The sequence below is a fragment of the Asterias rubens genome, chromosome 7, assembly GCF_902459465.1.
Source record: "Asterias rubens chromosome 7, eAstRub1.3, whole genome shotgun sequence".
In the NCBI taxonomy this organism is placed as follows: Eukaryota; Metazoa; Echinodermata; class Asteroidea; order Forcipulatida; family Asteriidae; genus Asterias; species Asterias rubens.
In genome coordinates, this window is record NC_047068.1 from 5,003,672 (window position 1) to 5,027,095 (window position 23,424).

General features: G+C 36.5%; 1 protein-coding gene across 2 annotated transcripts in view; it reads left to right on the plus strand.

Annotated features, from left to right (window-relative positions):
- LOC117292141 (serine/arginine repetitive matrix protein 2-like) overlaps positions 1–23,424 on the plus strand; it is a 52,243-nt gene that overhangs the window by 5,792 nt on the left and 23,027 nt on the right. For both annotated transcript variants that reach the window (XM_033774070.1, XM_033774071.1), the window contains exons 2-4: positions 17,289–17,345; positions 22,303–22,473; positions 23,104–23,249. In XM_033774070.1, the coding sequence (XP_033629961.1) occupies positions 22,359–22,473; positions 23,104–23,249 (261 nt within the window). In that variant the 5' untranslated portion in view covers positions 17,289–17,345; positions 22,303–22,358. The remainder of the gene's footprint in view (positions 1–17,288; positions 17,346–22,302; positions 22,474–23,103; positions 23,250–23,424) is intronic.

The following is a 23,424-nucleotide window of genomic DNA, read 5'->3' on the forward strand; positions in this document are numbered from 1 at the left end:
GCCATGTGTGTATCTACTTGCTGGGTAGATGTTCTTTTGACAACTTGTCTTGCTCAATTATATTCTTCTACAGCGTAGTAGATTTTTCGGAATTCGGGAGACTTCTCTATCACAGTGGTGTAGATTTACGGAATTTGGGAGACTTCTCAGTTCTGAAAAGAATTAACCTGCTTATTAGCTACACCTGCGCGGAAGGTAGGAAATCGGCTGGGACTAACCCCTACTTTTTCTTAGTGGATGGAGGGGACGTCTGTGTTCATGCTATGTGGTACACCAAGATGAAGAAAATCCATTAATGTATGAATGTGGGAAAGACTTTCTGGAAGCATCTACACTTGAAGATGTTAACATTATTTATATATTAGGCTTACATAAAGTACATGCACTTTCCATTGATGGGTCTCAAGGGAAGCACAGTTATACAGGCACATACTGTACATGCACTTTCCATTGATGGGTCTCAAGGGAAGCACAGTTATACAGGCACATACTGTACATGTAGAACAAGGTTTAGGCAAATCCATACCATTTCATACTTGCTATTCATGGATCGTGATGAATGTCCATTACAGACTTGCTATATACTACTGCCCTTACCATGGGCTTACACCACCCATGCACCACCATGTAATCTTTAGGTGCATGCTCCAGCATGACAAGATTCAACAAAAACTCCAAGCCTTATGGGAGTGATAATATCCCCCAGACTCAAACACATACAGCAGGGATTGAACAGAGCAGAGGTTTACATATTGATGTAAGTTTATAGGGATTTACATATTAGGGATAAATAAACAGTCATGGTAACCACAGGGAGTATTTGGAGACACCAGGGGGCAGAACTCCAGCAGAGGATATTAAAACCAAATACATAATTGGTTATTACTGTTGATCTTGTTATTTCAATGAAGGAGTACCTATACTCAACACCTTGTGGTTTTAGTATGGATAATCAACATTCCACCAAAGCTTTCTTGTAAAATACAGTTGTCCAGTGGTGTCACTTCCTGGAATATTTGCCCCTTTTGGATTGGTTGTGAAATAGTCCATAGATTTCAAGTTGTTCTGGCCATGGTTTATTTGTTGTGTATGATGAGTCAATCTAAGCCATGGTTGAAAGATCATACCCTTAAAATGACTCGCTTAAACTGCACTGAAAACAAGAGTGTATATTTTAAGATAGATTTCAATTTTTAAGGTGCTTAGTTTTAATATGCATGTTACAAATTTGTTTGATGTTGGTTTATAGCAATAGCTTGTATGTACATGTACATTGGTCCAGGTGGGAATCTCATAATAAAACATTTCCCAACATGGCGTCAAATATCGACAAGACAAATGTTATCGTTTCTCCTCTGATGTTTTTCACTGAACGTAATGTTAGTTTTAGATCTTTCATTTGAGAAAGTTTTAACAAAATCAATCCATTTATCTTATACTTATTTGTTTACTGATGATTTACAAATTTTTAATTTCTTTACAATGTAACACACACACAACACTTACTCACACACAACAAACAAAGTCATGTCAAGTTAGCTATTTATAACTGGTAGTTCACGATTAGAAATGATGGAGTTGTTGAGCATAAGGAATCTTTGTTTGAGTTGTTCTTAAATGTAATATACTCCCCTATAGAGTATCTCCAATACTTTATTGCTAGATACCAATCAAGTAGATTGTGATTTACCTATAAATCATAGCTCAATACATGAGTTGGTTGAGATTGGCCTAGCTATGCACCTACCATAGGGACCCATCAGTCAACTCAATATGTCATAGCTCTCTATACCAGCTTGCAAAACAATTACACAGATCATTGACTCGTCAGCTGGGGTCAAAGGTCAGAATGTCAATGTCACTTGGCACTATTCAATGATGGCAGACCCTGTTTGGTCTCGCCATACTCGTACCATTGACTTTGTCAACATTGGATGGTGTCCTGATCTCATATAACACTGAAATTTGAAGAAGTGTTGTTAACATTGAAATTAAGCCCAACTTTGCATCCAAATATGATATAATATAGGTTTTTTTTTAAATCTAAAACTATGGACAATAAAACATCTTGACCAGGAGTAGTCCAGAGAAGTACCACAGTTTAAAAACTCATCAAAAGATGTTCTTCCACAATGGAAAAGTTTGCACCTTTTACTTCTGAAATACTGCGTTATGTAATATCTTTTGATATGGGGACTTCAAGGATGTCCCAGTACAGCCCAGCATGTATTGGCTCTAACGATGCATACCTATAACCTTCCTTTTAAATAGTCTATTATGAGCTACATTATCTTCGCTCCTGGTGTTTCCTCTGTCACTATCTTCATGGTCATTACATGCAAATTACATTTCCTTTTAAATGATTGACCTTTGATCACAAGAACAAATTGAGTATCTACCAAGGTATTAACTTCAGATAAACAATTTTTTTGCATAGTAAGTGTTTGATAAAATTTGGCTTTAAGAAATTGAAAAACTAATGATGAAAAGAAAAAAAGTATTATATTACAAATGTTTTTGAGCATTTTTGTAAGTGTTGTTTTAGACAATAAGCAAATAGAATAAAATAGTCTACCAATGTACTACTGTAGGCCGCGCTATTTGTGGTGTTGTTCTAACTGCAAATAAATAGTTATAAAACTATTGTCATACATGCAAATGAGGAAAGTTATAAAGTGAAAGTTTATAGACATTGTTGATATCCGTCAGATGTCCTTGTTGTTGTTGTAGTCAGTTGTGTTTTGACACTGCAGTCAAGTCACTCTGGCAGTGTCCTGTGTTTGCTTTTGTTTCCTTTACTTTCCATGAAGTTTGGTGGTGTTGGTGAATAGTGAGGCTTCAATGACCCTGACTAACGAAAAGGTACTGAATGAAAACAATTTAGCATTAGCTTCTCTTTTTACTAGTCTGATAGTTTTTTTTTTTTCCTGGGCCATATTTTATGTTTAAAATATGGCCCAGGAAAAAAACCTGGGCCATATTTTATGGTTTTCTTTCAACAATGTCATTAGCATACATGTGTAGAACTGGAATTTTAATTTAAACTAATTTAATGGGGTAAAGGAAAACAAATATGAACAAAGAGTGAATCATAAAATTGGTGGAGTTACTCTTGTGTATAGGTTGGTTGATAATTTAATTAAATTGATTTTAAATAGAACTAGAAGTAATAACCAAGTGAAAGTAATGAAGTAGTGACTTTTTCCTGAGGATGGAGAGAAAAGTAGAGCGTGATTGATTTGAGCAATGTGTACCTGTGATGGACAAGTACTGGTACTTTTCTAACACTGAAGATTTTCACTGTTTCCAGATGCACCTTTAAATCCATATATCCAGGGACACGAGAAATGAGAAATAAGTCATCATTTTGACATTCCCATGAGCTCAGAAGTAAATAAATAAGTGTTGTTTCCTTCATGAAGTCAAACTTTAAGAGAAGGCCCCGACCCGAGAGGGCGCTGTTCGTGACGTCAATCGAGGCAGACTTTGCCTGCAATGCGTAGAGTAAACACACTTGCAAAGTACATGTACGGTCCATGTCATGAGTTTGTACGTTTTTCCGGCAATGCCGACCAGGTGTATTGCTGCCGAATGCAGAAAAACACATTTTTTTAATTGTACAAACTCACGACTTGGGCATACAATGCACTTTGCACGTGTGTTTACTATACAAAGGCAAAGTCTGCCTCGATTGACGTCACAAAAGGGGTAGGCGGAGTCAGCCCCCAAACAACTTTATATATTTTTTAAACATATAAATCGTGACAAACAATTACTAAAAAAATTGTTTTATGGTTCATAAGCATATACTCTTATGTTTGAAAGGAAAAACAAATCTATTTCCAGGTGACTTAAAAACTCAAAGCTAATTTATTTCATCGTCTGCCATTATAACTATTTTGTTTGCATATTTTTTAAACTTTGAGAAGTGTGTCCTCCATATTCATCTAATTGCAAAATCAATCAATACTTGGACACATGCTGAACAAGATGCGATCCGTTGATCTCCACATGTGTTGTCATTAGTTTCATTTAAAGGTTTCATCTTTGCACGCACATCCAAGAAGGCTGATAGAATATGTACAAATGTAGATGTGACAGAAACATCACAGCCATCACAAATCATTCTTTCCCTCTGGACAATACACTATAAGGCAGTGATTGAAGGAAGTTCTAGAAGTAAACAAATTCATCCAAATCTTTAAGATACCTCACCCTGTATTGAACCATGGAGGTAGGATGAACTGTAACCATGGAGGTAGGATGAACTGTCCAACAGTATGCCTTCTGTTTCTTGTCTTGACAGATGTAAAACACCATGAAGGAAGCTCCATTTATTTACAGAGTCTCTTGAGACTAAGTCAAGATATATAACTAGTGACAACTATTCCAAAGATATTCCTGAAATGTATGCTTCTCTGTGTGGAATAGGTTTAAACAAGTCATAAATCATAATGATAGGAGAAAAGATCATCATTTTTTATGTTGTATATTGAAACAGCTGTTATTACCAAATTCCAAATAATTGAAGAGTACATGGACTGACATTAACTTTGAGGCAATGCACATTACACTTAATGTTCTACTACTACATGTACATGTGCAACAGTACAAACCTTACGCTGAACTCTGATTTTGATTTTCACATTTTCGCATGTTTTTCTCATGATTTGCAATGATTTCCATCCCTCATTAGAACAGCTTGATGCGATGTTTATTCAACCAAAACTTGAAAGTATTTTGTTTACTTCAACAAAATTCCATTTCTCGTCACAATAATATTTTTTAGCTGTTAACAAGGCTATTAAAATTATCCCTTTAAAGGCATAAAAATTATCAAGGATTATCTATAATTACTCCAAGCATCTCAAGGATTCATCGTAGTTGTGTAATGATCGCTACTGCAACTTTATGGGTTATTTTTATTGTGTCTGAGTGACACAAACAAACTAATAAAGTGTTTTCTCTGGCTGGACTTCGTTGCTGATAATTGCAAAATGACCTGTCATTAAGTTTGGTAATGTCAGGAATCTAAGCTCGTTTAGATCACCAATTCCTGCATTAGGGGTTTGTTAACGTTTCTGTTGGTGTTGCTTTACTATTACATAACTTATGCAAAGGATTCTCTTTCTGAAATGAATACTGTCTTTCCATTGATCAGAGAGATTCTGCTAATTTACAGACAATACTATATCATGCTGCTCTTATTAACTATAGATGAGTTATAGGTCAGTAATTACTATCTTGTTAAACAAAAAGTGCAACCTATAAATAAGATGATTAATTTATCATGCAAATGAGATCTTCCATCATTCTAATAGTCTTGTCTCTCTGATCATCAGCTTTGCCATCTTGGTGATAAACCAAGTAGCTGTTGCTCCATCAGTATTCAAGCAGTCAAACACTGTGAAGGTGTGAAGAGCCATTAGAAGACTCTAACCCAGGCTATCTAAACTCTTACCAGCTTGCTCTTATTTAACCCCCTGTCAAACCTCAAGTGCTTCAAGAAAATGGGATTGTCTCTTGCTGGTTTGTGTGCAATTGCTGTCGGACAGTTTGCCACCAATATATCTTTTGTCCATGAATAGATCATTGGAGGTAGAGACTGTCTGGAGATGATAAGGTTGATAGAGTAATACATGGTGGTCAGAGACAACTAGGGACCAGTGAGTTCAGTGGGTAAGATGGCAGGCTATGTAGGTTAGTTGTGATAAAGGTTTAGATGGTTACTGAATTACTGATGAGAAAGGATGATGAAACTTACATTGTGTGATTCCAGGAACTTCCTTCCTGTACCAGGGAGGTAGTTAACACTAACAGTGGTACTGGGTAGGTGGCCAAATGCCAGAGAAATGGATGATGTAGCATTGGTCCAAATGATTAGATTTTGCTTTCACTTTCAACTTACCTTCCAGCAGTATTTGCAACGGGTTCATGTGACAGGTTTTTTCTAACAAGTTGAGGAATTTCCGCATAAACAACTCCTTGAATTTTGGTTTAGAGTAAACAATGGAGGCCATGCCCTTAAAATCCAGCCTGGTACCTCATAGTGTGCAAATACTTGATGTCACATATCAAGTGGATGGTGTTTCTCTTGTCTTGAATGATGTTCATGTCACATATCAAGTGGAAGGTGTTTCTCTTGTCTTGAATGATGTTCATGTCACATATCAAGTGGATGGTGTTTCTCTTGTCTTGAATGATGTTCATGTCACATATCAAGTGGATGGTGTTTCTCTTGTCTTGAATGATGTTCATGTCACATATCAAGTGGATGGTGTTTCTCTTGTCTTGAATGATGTTCATGTCACATATCAAGTGGATGGTGTTTCTCTTGTCTTGAATGATGTTCATGTCACATATCAAGTGGATGGTGTTTCTCTTGTCTTGAATGATGTTCATGTCACATATCAAGTGGATGGTGTTTCTCTTGTCTTGAATGATGTTCATGTCACATATCAAGTGGATGGTGTTTCTCTTGTCTTGAATGATGTTCATGTCACATATCAAGTGGATGGTGTTTCTCTTGTCTTGAATGATGTTCATGTCACATATCAAGTGGATGGTGTTTCTCTTGTCTTGAATGATGTTCATGTCACATATCAAGTGGATGGTGTTTCTCTTGTCTTGAATGATGTTCATGTCACATATCAAGTGGATGGTGTTTCTCTTGTCTTGAATGATGTTCATGTCACATATCAAGTGGATGGTGTTTCTCTTGTCTTGAATGATGTTCATGTCACATATCAAGTGGATGGTGTTTCTCTTGTCTTGAATGATGTTCATGTCACATATCAAGTGGATGGTGTTTCTCTTGTCTTGAATGATGTTCATGTCACATATCACGTGGATGGTGTTTCTCTTGTCTTGAATGATGTTCATGTCACATATCAAGTGGATGGTGTTTCTCTTGTCTTGAATGATGTTCATGTCACATATCAAGTGGATGGTGTTTCTCTTGTCTTGAATGATGTTCATGTCACATATCAAGTGGATGGTGTTTCTCTTGTCTTGAATGATGTTCATGTCAACATTGAACGTTTTAAAATATTTCTGTACCTGTGCATCAGTACAGGTCATTCGGTTTCTGTGAGAGTACTGGAACCATTCAGTAGTGGTTATGTTTGTACCTGATGCGACCAGTCAGTAGTGGTTGTGTTTATACCTGATGCGACCAGTCAGTATTGGTTGTGTTTAAATCTGATGCAACCAGTCAGTAATGGTTGTGTTTGTACCTGATGCAACCAGTCAGTAATGGTTGTGTTTGTACCTGATGCAACCAGTCAGTATTGGTTGTGTTTGTACCTGATGCAACCAGTCAGTAGTGGTTGTGTTTGTACCTGATGCAACCAGTCAGTAATGGTTGTGTTTATACTTAATGCAACCAGTCAGTAGTGGTTGTGTTTATACCTGATGCGACCAGTCAGTATTGGTTGTGTTTAAACCTGATGCAACCAGTCAGTAGTGGTTGTGTTTGTACCTGATGCAACCAGTCAGTAATGGTTGTGTTTGTACCTGATGCAACCAGTCAGTAGTGGTTGTGTTTGTACCTGATGGAACCAGTCAGTAGTGGTTGTGTTTGTACCTGATGCAACCAGTCTGTTGCATACCAGACACACAACACAACACTTTACTCCAATCACTCCGAAACTAAATTGCAAATGATAATATTTACTCCTGGTAGATTCAGATTACCACCCTGGCTATCTATTGTAAACATCAATGAGTATTTTGAGGTCCTAGATATGTTATTTGTTTGCAGTACCCAGCTGCTACCAATTGCTTCAATATAAAGCATTGTAGATTCAACCAATTTAGTGCAGGTGTTTTCTGTGATTGTATAAATCATTACTGTGTGGAATATCCTTGCTTTCAGTTCTCTATGGTAGCAGCATCTATGTGTTAATTGCTTTCTGTAAGCAGTGATTCTGATGGGTATGGTGTAGCGCAATGTGTGTGTATTCAGAATCTACTTTTTCTCTAATGAAGTGGGATCAGAACATGTGGCCCTTGCCATTTGTCTTAACTTCTTGTTTCATTTGTTGTCTCAGCTTCTCCAGCTATCATTATGTTGCAAGTGGTGTTGGCAAGCATGGCTGATGGCTTGGGTACATTAAAGCATGGAGCAATAAACTAGTAGAGCACAAGGTTGATCCACAGAATTCATGTTTCAGATATAAAGTTAACACTACATTTAATCATCACTTTTTAAAGGTGAACCCATCTCAAAATTACCCGCATGATGATCAATAATAGTTAATGTAACATCATCCTTTTCTATTGGTATTAAATGTCAATGTAAAAAGAGCCTTAGGTTGATGTACATGTAATTGTCCTCATTTCCAAGCATGCATGAAGTTTGAACATGTACACTACAGACAAGACATGGATAACCCCCAAGCATTCATCTTGGGGTATCTGAGAGAGTGGTTCATCTTGGGGTATCTGAGAGAGTGAGACCGAGCACAGGTGTTTCACCTCCTACCTACTAATCAGATTGGTGTCGAGAAGGGAGGAAGTTCTTCTCATGATATTTATTCAGTTTGTAGGTCAGATCAAGATTGATATTGGCTTAGAGATCTGGGGCAGGATTGGCAAGTTTTATCCTTCTACTTCTAACTAATATTTGTTCGTTGATGGAATGGGAAAGCCACGGATACTCCATATAGCTTAAGCCATTGAAAAAAGCGACCTGTAAACTTTGCAGTGTAGATAGTGTCTACCAGACTGATTTCTACGGCTGGTTTTATTTCCTGGAAGTAGTTAGTTAAATGTTTTTTATGGTACATTCTGGTACAATAGGGTAGGCTAGCTGAGTAAAGAAGAGTTGTGTGTTTCCTGGTCCTATGAACCATAGAGCTTTCAAACACTGACCACACATGTCAACAAGATTCTCATTAAATTACCTCCATTCCTGGAATTCAGGTAAAGAGGACATCATTATCGCAAGACAAGTGATTTGTTTACGTTGAAAGTACTTGTACCATGTCTGGCACAAGGTTCAGTGAATTTGCACATTACCAATGCAGATACATGAAGCTGCGGAGATGAACAAAGCTAAGATGTTTGATAAGATTTAAGGATGCACTCTCAATCCAGGATGCATCCAGGATGCATTGGGCATGGGGGCATCTACTGTATAAATACACCTGTCTTTTGTGATGTCTGCATGTCCTTGAGGGGCAGGAACCATCTATAAGATGTCTGTGCATGTCTGTGAGGGGCAGGAACCATCTATAAGGTGTCTGTGCATGTCTGTGAGGGGCAGGAACCATCTATAAGGTGTCTGTGCATGTCTGTGAGGGGCAGGAACCATCTATAAGATGTCTGTGCATGTCTGTGAGGGGCAGGAACCATCTGTAAGATGTCTGTGCATGTCTGTGAGGGGCAGGAACCGTCTATAAGATGTCTGTGCATGTCTGTGAGGGGCAGGAACCATCTTTAAGATGTCTGTGCATGTCTGTGAGGGGCAGGAACCATCTTTAAGATGTCTGTGCATAGTTTGTAATGACAGGTGAGTTAATGGTCCTTGGTGTGATGAAGATAGTCTGTGTCAACAATGTAAGGAATGTGTGCCAAAAATGACTTGGAATTCAGGCACGTGCCTGATGCAGTATACAGTGGTGGAGATTACTGAGATGTGGCAAGAATGTGCTTGAATTCATGGATGTCAAAATGATTGTAGTTAATGTCGGGGGGGGGGGCAACAAAGGTTGGTCATAAGTCCTACTAAAAACAATCATTCCCAAAACACTCCTTAGAACATCATCCAAGATTTTGACCCTTTGAGAAAGAGGCTGCAAGTGTTGAAACGTGCGACCGTTTTTTTCTTCTGAAATTTGCTCTTCAAAATTTACGGTAATTTAATTTCCTCCCTCCATGCTTGAAGCAAAGTATTTAATAAAAGTAAAATCTTGACATAATTTGTGGAATGAGATCAGTATCTGGAGCTCAAGCCCTTCTGCAGATGTCTTTATTCCATTCAATGGATGAAAATCAGTAGCTGAAATAACCATATTTTTTTTCATTTAGTAATTACGTACATGGTTGTTATTGCACGTACTGAGTACCCTTTCAAGACAACTACAGCGTGACAAACCTATAGAGGCAAGAATCTTGAATTAAAGGTCACATCTTTAAATAAAACATTTGTCTGTCATTTTGTCATCAATTCACCACCCATTAGTCTTGTGACATCTGAATAAAAGAAATAAACCATTGTGCAATCTGCAAAGTGTAGATGCAGCCATTTAGTGAAGCTAGTCATTTACATTACAGTCTGTAGTTGCACTAACCTGTGCTACTAGAGCATAGACGTGCTTGTTTACTAATTCTGTTTTGCTTCTCACAATGAACAGATGAAGGGTATTTGCTCTGAGAATGCCATTTTGCTTTTAAATGATCACAACAGAGATAGTTTTACTCTTTTAATTACTGAATACTGTTTCCAAAAAGTAAGTCCTTTGTGAGTGTGAGTCATCTATACATGTTATTATCTCAACTATGACATCTATGTACAGATATTAGTAATCATAATGAATTGTAACTAGCTGTACAGTACAGACTTAACGTTAGTCAGTTTACTGGTCCTTGCTCTATGGTTTAGGTTGTACATTGTTGGCTTGATTGCTTTGGTAGTGTTATACAAGCGTGGAATGACAATAATGTTGGTACTGCTACAGTAATTGGTTGTCATTAATTCAATGGCCCCAGGGTACAGTTGATAATTGCTGTTAATTATTACTTTAACCATTTCAATCATCTGACTGCATTATGAGTAAAGTACTTGACCTACAAATACATGCTCCCAATCTGACACTCGGCTTTCTCTGTTTCCATTCAAATGAATGTCACTGAAATAAAAATGGACTGGTTCTTAAGATGATGTAATTAAACCAACTTGTTCATTACATATACCAACCATTTAATTGTCATTGTGGAGGTGAGGAATCATACTAGATACAAAGGTGGGTACATTTTTGAAAAAGTTTTAGCATCTTAAGGACATTTGTCAAAATTATTTATTGAGTAGTGAGTTATTGTTAGTGTTGTATGGACTGATTCTACAAATCATATCTAAAATATTGCAACATGAATAAATGGCATTGACTTCTCTTTGTACACTTTCCTTCTAAGGTTTATCCATAGAGTTATAGGCCTCACCATACACAACATGCCCAATCAAGATGGAGCTGGTACAATGTAAACCAATACTGCCATTAACTATCAAATGTTAGCAGTGTATTGTATTGTACATTATGAAGGATGTGTTGATGGAATAGGCGACATCTCATGGGTAATTGAGCTAGGTGTAAACTAGATGTGTCAGATATATCAGGTGTCTTTGTATTGGCCAGCAAGTCTAGACTTGGACTAGTCTCTCTGTTGAAGATGAATGGTATAAATGATCTAGGTTTGTTGAGGTGAATGTAAACTTGTACTAGTCTCTATTGTCTCTATTGATTGGTTTATAAACAAGGTTGGACTCAACAGTCTAATATGGAAAGCCATTCAAAATGGCTGATGAGGTCATAGCCAGAGCTGAAACAAACTTCAATGGTTCAGTCTGGTTGGTATCCTATATAAGACTCTGGCTTTCATAGCCAGAGCTGAAACAAACTTCAATGGTTCAGCCTGGTTGGTATCCTTTATAAGACTCTGGCTGTCTTGTGTCCGAGGACCCTTCATTCGTCCTTCAATTAGAAACTTGTAGTAAGTCCCTTTTAGATTTGAAACCATATTTTGGTCTCTGGTGCTTAGTCAGTGAAGAAAGTTAGTTCACAAATACAAAAACTAGAAATGTAAAAATGGTTTGGATGTTTTTAAGGCAGTATTGATCAAGCACTCTTATGATATGAGTCACAGATCTAAGTTATGCATGTAATAAGAGACTGTAGTGACATGGGAAAAGACATGGTGTACCGTTTCTTATTTATGATATGATGATTATTCCAGCATACTATGATCAATATCTGACCATCAGAGTGGAGGGGTCCTTGATTAAAACAAAAAAGAGGTCACTTGGGGATGAAGCCATTGATCGGAGGAGGACTATAGAGAACGCTGAGTTTCCTACGTGTAGGTACGGAGGATGTGAGTATAAAGGAATCATCTACATCTACATGGTATGTGTTGGGTCAGACTGGCTTAGGGTAAGATCCAAGGTGAATATCACTGTTTGAAGACTAGAGAGGGATTCACTGATTGGAATTAGAAATGAGGTAACTGGCAGGTGTCAATCAAATAGTGTTATTGACTAAGCAGATTTAGTTAAGTGGTTAGGTGTGATGTGGGTACTAAATATATGCAGACTTGTATTGTCTCAGTAGCACCTTGGATAACTAAGTCTACATGTTTGGGATTATATGATAGCGATTGGATCATGCAACCATAGAGCCTGGTGCACTCATGGTGCAATCATGCCTCCATAGTACAACATTGGTCAACATGGTTTAGAGAAAAAGTGCATCAGTACAATTTATCTTTTCAACTTATAGTTGACGACATCATGATGGAAGATGTATCCAATTGGTGTACTTTTATATTTCCATAGTTCAGTCATTAGCGAGCTATTGCTCACTGTGATATGTAACTAACTGCAGGAATGTTGACTCATCTTAATGTTTCAATACATTTTAGTTCTACCCTGGAGGATAGTTTCAACTTAGTCCATTTTATTGTATGTACCATATGGGAAACTTTTGCCTATATAGTTTTCTCTATGATTGGATTTCTATTTAAAACTATATTTGGTAAACGTGTTTTAAAATTAGTTTTTTTTTTTTAAAAACAGAGTACCCAACACATACATGTATACATCATCTGCTGTTTACTTTAACGTTGTTTTGTGTGAGGAAGGTCAGCAGATTTGCAAATTTTCAATTTAAACTTGGAAATCTAACTTTAAAATGTGGGTAAGTCTGAGAAGTTTGGGAAATGTTGTTGTTTACAAAAAATCTTAAGCCTCTTCTATCAGTCGTGATCACATAAAAACAAAACGGTATAATTTCTAACATAATGCATGGATATGTAACAGTATAGAAGATTTATAATTATGATCTGAAGATATGATAGGACTAGCGAGTAATTCCCTTATGTGACATCTCTCCTGTCTATCAAGTTTAGTTGCTTTGTTATCAATGGTTATCCATGATTTTCAATTCCAAATAACTTGTTTGGATTGATAATGACTTGTGAGGATCCAAACCTTTCTTTATGCTTCTATCTTGATCAGGTCATGTTGTATTTCAATTGATAACTTACGATAGATAATTGTATCTACTTTGGATAGATAATTGTATCTACTTTGGATAGATAATTGTATCTACTTTGGATAGATAACTGTATCTACTTTGGATAGATAACTGTATCTACTTTGGATAGATAACTGTATCTACTTTGGATAGATAATTGTATCTACTTTGGATAGATAACTGTATCTACTTTGGATAGATAACTGTATCTACTTTGGATAGATAATTGTATCTACTTTGGATAGATAACTGTATCTACTTTGGATAGATAACTGTATCTACTTTGGATAGATAACTGTATCTACTTTGGATAGATAATTGTATCTACTTTGGATAGATAACTGTATCTACTTTGGATAGATAATTGTATCTACTTTGGATAGATAACTGTATCTACTTTGGATAGATAATTGTATCTACTTTGGATAGATAATTGTATCTACTTTGGATAGATAACTGTATCTACTTTGGATAGATAATTGTATCTACTTTGGATAGATAACTGTATCTACTTTGGATAGATAACTGTATCTACTTTGGATAGATAACTGTATCTACTTTGGATAGATAACTGTATCTACTTTGGATAGATAACTGTATCTACTTTGGATAGATAACTGTATCTACTTTGGATAGATAATTGTATCTACTTTGGATAGATAATTGTATCTACTTTGGATAGATAATTGTATCTACTTTGGATAGATAATTGTATCTACTTTGGATAGATAACTGTATCTACTTTGGATAGATAACTGTATCTACTTTGGATAGATAATTGTATCTACTTTGGATAGATAACTGTATCTACTTTGGATAGATAACTGTATCTACTTTGGATAGATAACTGTATCTACTTTGGATAGATAATTGTATTTAACTTTTCAGAATGATTTCTAGAGAGCTGTGCGACTAACCCTCTACATCTAATTTCAAGGACCATTAACCCTTATTTTACCAGCAGCATGCCCACTGTTTGGATTGACTTTGTTTGAATTCAAATTGAATTGACTTTGTTCTTGCTTTCATTGCAAAGTTGAAATCTACTGCTACAGCATACATGTATGTAGTGCTACAGAGCTTATTACCTGTCGTCTTTATATTAAAACAGCTAATAGCAAACTTGTTTTTGGACACTGACTGCATTAGCTAAGCCATGGAGGAATGGTTCCTAGTTGAACTGCCATTAAACCCAGCTTGTCCACCATTACCGAGTGACAAATACCCTACATTGCTACTTAAATTCATTCATGAAACACAAACATCATCCAGATGTTGAGCAATAAGAAAACCCAGCAGCCTAAAGACATTTAGCAATAGTCTTGACTGAGATAGTCTCCTTGTCTTATGGGGGTCGTTTCTAATTAGATTTATATCATTTATGTTATGCATGACTTGGCACTATTTAGCGTATAACTCATAATTCACAAACGTCTTTTTGTTGTTTTGTTCTTAGAAAAGCTAAAAACCTCTCATTCGTGACTCATTTATTTCCAAGGATAACACGCACACACTGAAAATTGTTGCAGTGGTATTAGTTACGTGATTTCCATTATATTTTTCATACATGTAGGAATCTAAACAGGCTACCAAGGTTCATTGCTATTTAGTTACATACGTTGCATACCGTTATTGTTTGCAGTACATGGTATTAGGCTAATCAAAGAAATATTAGCAACAACTTAGGTTTGCAATGTTTGTGGGCTTTTCCTTCAAGCTTTGTCACAATGTGTTTCTTTTTTTAATTGATAACCAATATCTGAAAATAAAAATAAAAATATGCTGGGTTCTTGTTATTCTTTGAGATATTGTTGTCCAAATTGTTGTTAGTTTGAGAGATTTCACAGTGTGGCTAAACAATATTATATAACACCCAAGCAGATCCTTGCCATTTGATTGGAGGATTGTCCGTCACGTGATAGCAAATAAAAGTACCATTGCACGCTGAGTCACTCGCCGTGCTTTTTCGTTCCATCTGAAAAGTACCATTGCACGCTGGCAGCGTGCAATGGTACTTTTCGGATGGAACGAAAAAGCTGAGTAAAAACATCACTGCGTGCGCGTGTCTTTGGTAACGCAGCAGGTGTTACTGCAAGAAGGCATAGTAAAATTACTAGCATTCGGCTTCTACAGTTGAAATTGTTTGTTTTGAAAGTTGTTTCTTTCAATCAAAATGACAAAGTTCTACTTGGATGTTATATAAAACAAATAATGAATGTTTTTCATTCGTGCAATGGTGCGAATATGTTCATTCGTTGAAAGCTGGAATGTTCCATTCAACTCGGCTCCGCCTCGTTGAATGGAACATTCCATCTTTCAACTCATGAACATATTCGCACCATTGCACTCATAAACATTCATTATGTGTATATTGTAACATCTACTAAATACTGTATCGGTTGTGAGTGTTCTTTTAATTCTTTCCATTTTTTGGATTATAATGAGTATAATAAGAAAGTCTAATTCATTATCAGTCACACAGCAGTCTACGTGTACTTATATTACATTGGTAGTAAGTAATATAACAGGTCTGTTGTTATTATGTATGTTGTACTTCTCGTACAGACTCTAGGGAAATGATTCCTGTTTCATTTGATGCTTGAATTGACTCATTATCCAGAAATGTCAACATACAAAAGTAATTTCATTTTGTGGAATGTCTTCTAGCTATAACTAACCTGCTTCTCAATCTTAATAATGTCTAGTCTGAGTGGTCTTTAGGGGATTTCTTTCTCATGAGTATGGTGGGCTATGGTTCTGAGCAAAACATTGAGGATGGCTGATTTTTTTTTTTTTTAGTTTACGTTTTTTGTTTTTTTTTGGGGGGGGGGGTTAAAGGTACAGAGCATGCACTCTACCCAACTCTGAAAGTAAAAACAATTATTTGTGGCAAAAGAAATTTAGCATATTTTCCATTCTGAAACTGCCCATCCCTTATTTTTAGCTGCTTCACAAGCCCCTTCCTCCTAAAAAAGGATGTTTTTGTATGTCTGGACCATTTTTGATGAAGTTTCAGAAGAAGACAAAAATCCTCCCACTGTGATTTTATGACTATGTTTCTTACCGTATTTCCTGGGCCAACTGCCTCTTGCCAAAAAGTGCTTAGAATCAAAGTCCACGGTACCTTGGACTTCACATAATATCAGCTGAACAAACAGATGAAACCCATGTACTACGTGTACATGAACATGCACTGCTACACTAGCCTAGTAGAAGGTCTGTGGGGGTGGGGGTGTTGGGGAAGGACCAGTCTTTCATATTTGCAGTGACATATTTGCCCATTGACTAGTAAATACAAGTACAGAAGTTCAAGTTCCCATTTTTGATTCTATGATATATTCAATTGGTGGTTGATGGATCCTCTAATAATTCACTTCTTGTATGTAATTGCATTGTCAGATTATTTGAGTCTAGCAGGAACACTTGCTGTTTAACCATACATTGTCTTTAATCCGTTATAGACTTAAAAGGTCAAGTATGGGCATCAGAAGTTACTCAATAGCTTAGTTTTTAATTTAATTTTCATTTCTGTTTGTCAGTCTGTTTCTTCAGATTGAAAATGTGTTGGGTCTAAATCAACAGATAATTATATTGTACAGTTAATTATCAGGTTAGGTAGGTACAAATAGATGAACTAATATTGTGACTTGGTGTAAAGTTACAATATCATAGCATATAGGAGACATATGTACAATGCATATAGTGTGCAGTAATACATTACATCTACATCATTTGTCTGTGAGATATTAGCTCAAACTAACACAAGTTTGGTGTAATATTTCCTTTGTTCATGTGTCTATGTAAACATCTTTTCAATGACTCAAAATGACCAAATATGGAAATTGAAGTATGTTCCAAAGTGTGCGTGTGATTTAAATTCCTAATTTATCTCTCCACAGATGTCTATCTTCACCCTTCATGGGGGTCTGACACCACACGTCACCCCCCTGGTTACTCCAGACACACTTGACTTTGGATTGTTCTTTGTTCTAATGGGTTTCCCTCTCTCCATTTATCTTTGTTTTCCCGCTGTAGGTTCATTAAGTCAACAGAGTACGTTCAGTTATGCAAGCACGTCACCCACGAGTACAGGTAACTTAGTTATTTCTCTTTACATGTCACTTGGGAGCCTCGTGTATTTATAAAAGTACAAGTGTCAGTCTGTGTTACCTGTTTGTTGTCATCGTCGTCGTCGCGTCGCCGGTGTTGTTGTTGTTTTTAATGTTTAAGCTTTTCATTTGTCAGAGTTTGAAAAATGGATTCTCTGTAAGGATCTTTATAATAATCAATTTTGTTTTATAGCAAAAATAAAAGAGGTGGGAAAAGATGTGAATATTTAATAGATAATAATAATAAACTATGCTTATAAAGTGCCTTACATCCATGGCTGGACCCTACAGCACTGTACAAATTATAACTACAAAAAAAAAAAAATTCAAGGCATTCAAAAATGAAAATTAAAATATGAAACAATCAAAATGGACCAGCCAATAATTAAAACTACACAACACAAGAGTAAACAAATTATGAAAAATACCCCTAAAATGAATCAGGTTCACAGCATGCACTGCCTCCATGGCAATTCAGTCTAAGAATCTAGCATTTAATATCATCACTCAAGATCCTTCATCTCCCTCAAGATATTGTTCCCTCAAGTAGTCATATACAGACAGAATAATTACCCTGATTGCAATGCCATCTGTGTACTGCAGCTACATTTATATATCTGACCTTACAATATTTCTTAGTATTGAAATCAGATTTCTGGTGTGGGTCTGTACTGCCCGTGTGTGGTATACTAACCCCTAGCTTGATTGAAACTCTATCAGGAACCCTTTGGCCACAAAAAATATATTAATGCCACGTGATATCTATTCATGCCGGACGAGCAGTACCAAGTCAAAATAACTTCTGGCTATTTCTACAGAAGCTGGAATTGAAATCGGTGTTTCTAATTTGTAAGTTATAAATGTTTGAAGAGGGTTACATAGGGCAGGCAATGCAAGATGCTGAATAGGTTGAAGAGACACGAGGCCTTGCCCGAATGATTAACCCCAATTTTACTAGTCATAAACATCATGTTTTATTCTCAAAGGGCAAATAAAATTCCAGATAAATAATGGAAATACTCAAGCAAAAACATTGGCTGGAATTCATGGAGCTACTAGCTTAAAAATATTGCAGATAAATTTCTTTGAGTGAAAGATGAAGAGAAGATTGAGCCTCAGATTATTTTAATCCATTTCAGAATGAAGGCCTCAACATGATATCAAAATATCTGTAGGAGTCTTTTTCTAGCTAAAGAGTCCAAAGTAAAAAATAAAAATAAAAAATAAAACAAAAACGAGGAAAAAAATAAAAATGAAAATAAAAACATTGAGAAACAAATTAATCATGACATCCATAAATACAATTCGTTCTCAGATCCTAAGATTAATGAAAACACAAGTAAACATTCTTGTTGCAGAGTATGTCAAACAATCGTTACAATAACATTATTAAAACCAACCCTTTCCCAACATACTGCATCTTTCATAGTTCATGAAGACTTAAACTTAACATGTTACGCATGATGATCGTCATTCTGAGGAACAAACTCAACGTGAATCATGACCATAAAAACAACAACAGATTGTCCAGAGCTGCAGATTATAGTTTATAAATGCTTAGTGCAGAACTCCTTAATCTAAACATTTATAATATTAAAGAAATAGATCTCTAGATTTATGAGCTTTATTGTAAATATCTATAAATTTGAAGGTAAGTAGAATAGAGGAGATCCAAAGTATCTGACATTTAAACTTGTTTATGACCGGGTTTTTGCTGATTAAGCAGTTGAAGATTTGCAGTCGTGTTGTGAAGAAAAACTAAACAATATCTTTCGTAGAGAGTGGGCCTCGTGTTTGTGTAGTCAGCTTTGGTAATGATAAACAAAAGTACTTGTTTAATTCCAGTGACTTCTCTTTCTATTCAAGCAAACTAAATACAGAATAAATGATTGTATAATAATACACAGCACTTTCATGTTAGTGTTCACAGTCGTCAACAAGAGTCTCTGTCACATTCATGGTTTCTCCGATCATAGAATGTTATGAGTTCATTCTAGGTTCCTATTTTAAGACATCCTGGACTTTCATGAAGATGGAGGGTTGTTTTCTATCAGCTATTGCTCTTGGCTTCATCTTCATTTATCAGCAATCTACGCTCTTTTCTTAGACTCCCTTGTGGAGATGTCTGTTTTTAACCTTATTGTCTTGGTTGACATGCAGCGATCCCTCCAGCACACATTCTCTCACTCAATCACCATCTTCATGTTTGTCTTCTCGATGACGTCTTTGTGCCGTGTTCCTAGAGGGCACTTCTTGTGAACACACTTGTCGCAAGGGCCTTGGTGTATGTGATGCGAATCGGATGAAGCCGGTTATTGGGGTCCATTCTTATCACATGATTGATCCATTAAGCTTGCTGGCTTCTAGTTCATTCGGGCATGCCTCGTTACCAAGTTTCTACATCAATGAACTTGTCTTACTGATAAATGCCACGAATTTATCGTCCAAAATGAGGTGTGTATATAAATCAGCATTGGATCCTAAAACAACATCGAACATTGAACAAGAAATATAAAATACAAAGTACCAAAGTTATCAGACTGCTTAAAAAGGAAAATATTAATGTTAACAGCATGGACCAACTGTTTAAGTGGACAATTTATAAGTTATTTGTACGTGTATGTTATTTATCCGTTGGTGTTGTGGGCTTGAAATTAAGTGTATTTTCATGGTAGTCGGCTGGGTTGGTAACAAAGGTTTTTAGTAGGCCTTATGAGATTTTGGTAGGCCGAAAAATGCATTATGTCGTGAGTCACAGCACAAACTTTACAATACACCATATCACAGTTCATAATTGTTTGTGATGATGATTTTTGCATTATTCTTCCACTAGCCCGTCGGGCTATCAAACTGGAAAAATGAGTAGCCCGGGTGTAAATCTGGTAGTCCAGGGCTAGGGGGCTAGCGGGTAGGTGGCAATTTTGACCCCTGGTGTTTCTAGGAAGCTAAAAGATAGGAATTCATGTACCGCTGTAGAAACCCAGCACTGCACTTTAGCTTTAAACACATTACATATACATTGAAGGTTGGAGGTTTCAGACGTCTTTTCTGTGCATTTGCCTGATTACCTGAAAGCGTTCCGTCATGCTTCAGTTATCAACCTTTGCATGGAACGCGTAGCAACCAAAATGACATTTCCCGACATTATTGCAGCCCATTAAAGAGCTCCTATAGTTGGAAACTGTTACTGCGCATCGGATGAAAACACACCATGGACATGTTTAACTTTACAATGTAAGCAGTAGAGGTAGTTTGTGTCATTGTTAACCTTCTTGATGAAATGTAAAAGCTACAAGTGGCTTGACGCAAACACCCATTGTGGCTTGCAATTGGCTCATCATTCAACAGTATCACATTATTTAGGATAAAAGGTCATGAGACATGTTAGGCATTAGCTGACAACACGTTAATGTCATACATAAATGGACATACATAAATGTATCTACCATTTCTAAAATGGAAAGGGGCGTTTGTTTTACAATTTCCCACTCAGCCTTTTTATTGGAAAAAAAATGTCACACCATCAGAAAAAAAGATCCCTAGTTGTATTGCAATATGAAAATACAATTTGTATGATAATACAGAAATGTTTGGTATGTGAAGAGTTAAGATAAGAATTTAAAATGATGGCACATCATGTACTATTTACTTGTCACTTGATGTCAAGTTGGTTTCACTTTAGAATTATTCAGACTTGGAGTGCTCTCATCTTGTAGACAATAATATCTGACTGTCATGAGGGAGATGTAAAAAACATTGAGCATCATAACAAATACCCTATGGATTCAATTGTGGGGGTAGGGGGGTGGTAATGGCGGACTTATTTGAATACAGGCTACCTCATGGTGACTAATTAAGAATTTCTACATTACATCATGTTGAGTGTGAAAATACAGCCTTACCAATGATGGCCAATCATGATGACCAATTTAAGATTTCAACATGACATCATAATGAGTTTGATTATTGGTTGCCGGTACCAGGAGGGTATTACAATGCTGGTACAGTATGTACATCTAATAAATCATTTGTACAAACTACAAGCCTCATAATTGGCTAACTAGTACTACCTGGGTGTGGTTTACTACACAAAGGGAAAGGGGAAGGGAGGAAGGAGTTTATACTACATGAATAGCCAACTTCTTGTCTGCAGCTTTGTTAATATTAATCAATAAATACCCTAGATAGGTCTGCTATTCCTATTGGTTGAGAGCGCGTCACGTCACTATGGCCACGGTCCTGCTGGTTTTAAACAGCCATTTAAGACCTCGTCACCACTCATTTATTCCCTTATTAAAGACTTATTTTACTTGATATTTTGAAGGTTTGACATTATTTGAAGAAATTTAATTTTGAGCATTTCAAAAATCGATCCTAAAGTAGATCCTACATTAGCTTTGAGTAAATGGCAGAACACATCTTGGACTATGCTATCTCGTTAGACTAATTAGTAATTACACAAGCCATTGTCTTACAGGTGCCTGTAAGTCTTGTTATTTCCTCTGGACACAGCTGTCTTTGTAGTCCTAACTACCTCATTATATTAATTATCAACATTGTGTTTGAGTCACTACCATCCATTCATTGATAGAGAGATAGCTATTGTAGATTGAAGGTTACTAGAGATCGTACCAAAGGAATATTGAATGCATTGGTTTGTTCAACCTTAGTACATGTCATTCATTTGTATTCAGTGGCGTATGGGAACAAATAAATTGAATAATTTATGTGTCATGTTTTGATAAATGTTGCAAGTTGTGTGTCAGGGTTATTTTGATAAATAATCCTTTCAAATGGGGTGTACATTTAATCAAACATATAAAACGTTTCTCAGAAAGCTTGTACAACCATGTGCTTTGTATGTAATCTACATTATAACTCTAGAAGTTGTAACCACAATTGTTCCGTCTGACTACTTGATACTTTTCTTTTGAATCCAGGCTCCTCCGTCCCTACTAGCCAGTACTACTCTTACTCCAGTACCCCTTTATCAAGTATGCCAGGCAGTGTTACACCTCCTTCAAGTAACGTTCTTGTAGATGCTACTAATAGATTCTCAGCAGACTCTGCTACATCTGCTAGTTCTTCTGGTAATTGGTCTAGTAATAGAGGTGAGAATAAGGGATTGCTAACCCATTCAAATATTGGTATTCTTGCTTTATTTATTGGGTTCTTGTTGGTCATTTTACTAAACAGTTGGACAACCTATGTATGTTTGGTTATGTTTAGTACCATTGCCAGCATGCATTTCATTGATGATGTGAGCCTGGCAAACATGATAGATTGCTTCTCAGTCAATTTAATTGGATGGCTATTTGATATCATGATGGTGGGTTTACAGCGCCCTCTTTTGAAATGTGGCTAGCAGAACTCTTTGTGATCCTTTGCAATCAAGACTTAGTTTTTGTTTATTTGTTCACTCAGGAGTTAAACTAGCATGAAATAGTGTTGTACATCATGTCGCGATTTCACTCAGTATTTCATTCTTGGTGATGAGTAATGTAACATTGTATGGTCATGGCTAAATTTAGTTGGAATGGTGTGTGTTTATTCTAAACCTAATAAATCATGCTTATTTCTCCTAAGGCTGGAAGTGTTTTGCTAACATCTAATTTGGTTGTGATGACACCAGTGGGTTTAATAGAACACACTGAATATTAGATGGATTACTTGTTTGTGTTCTAGACTTTCCTTTCATTGTTAGATTTGTTTCTCTATCATTATTTTGTTTGTCTCTACAGAGAGTTTAGATCAGATGCAAAGTCAGCCATTGAAACCTAATTACTACCATCCAGCCGGCAGTAATGCAAATCTTTCACCCCCACCTCCCCCTCCTCCTCAACCCATGAATGGCTCCATACCTTATGGGATACCTGAGGATAGACCGGTAAGTCAACAATGAGATACAGTCATATTGATTACCTTAGAGCCTTGGTATTCTTGAAACAAGCCGTCGCTCGTTGTCTCTCCCCACCCCTCCCTCAAACCTTCCCCTTTTGTATGGACAGCCTGTTAAAGACACAAGCCAAGGGACTTCACAATTTGATTATAAGAGTGTTTTA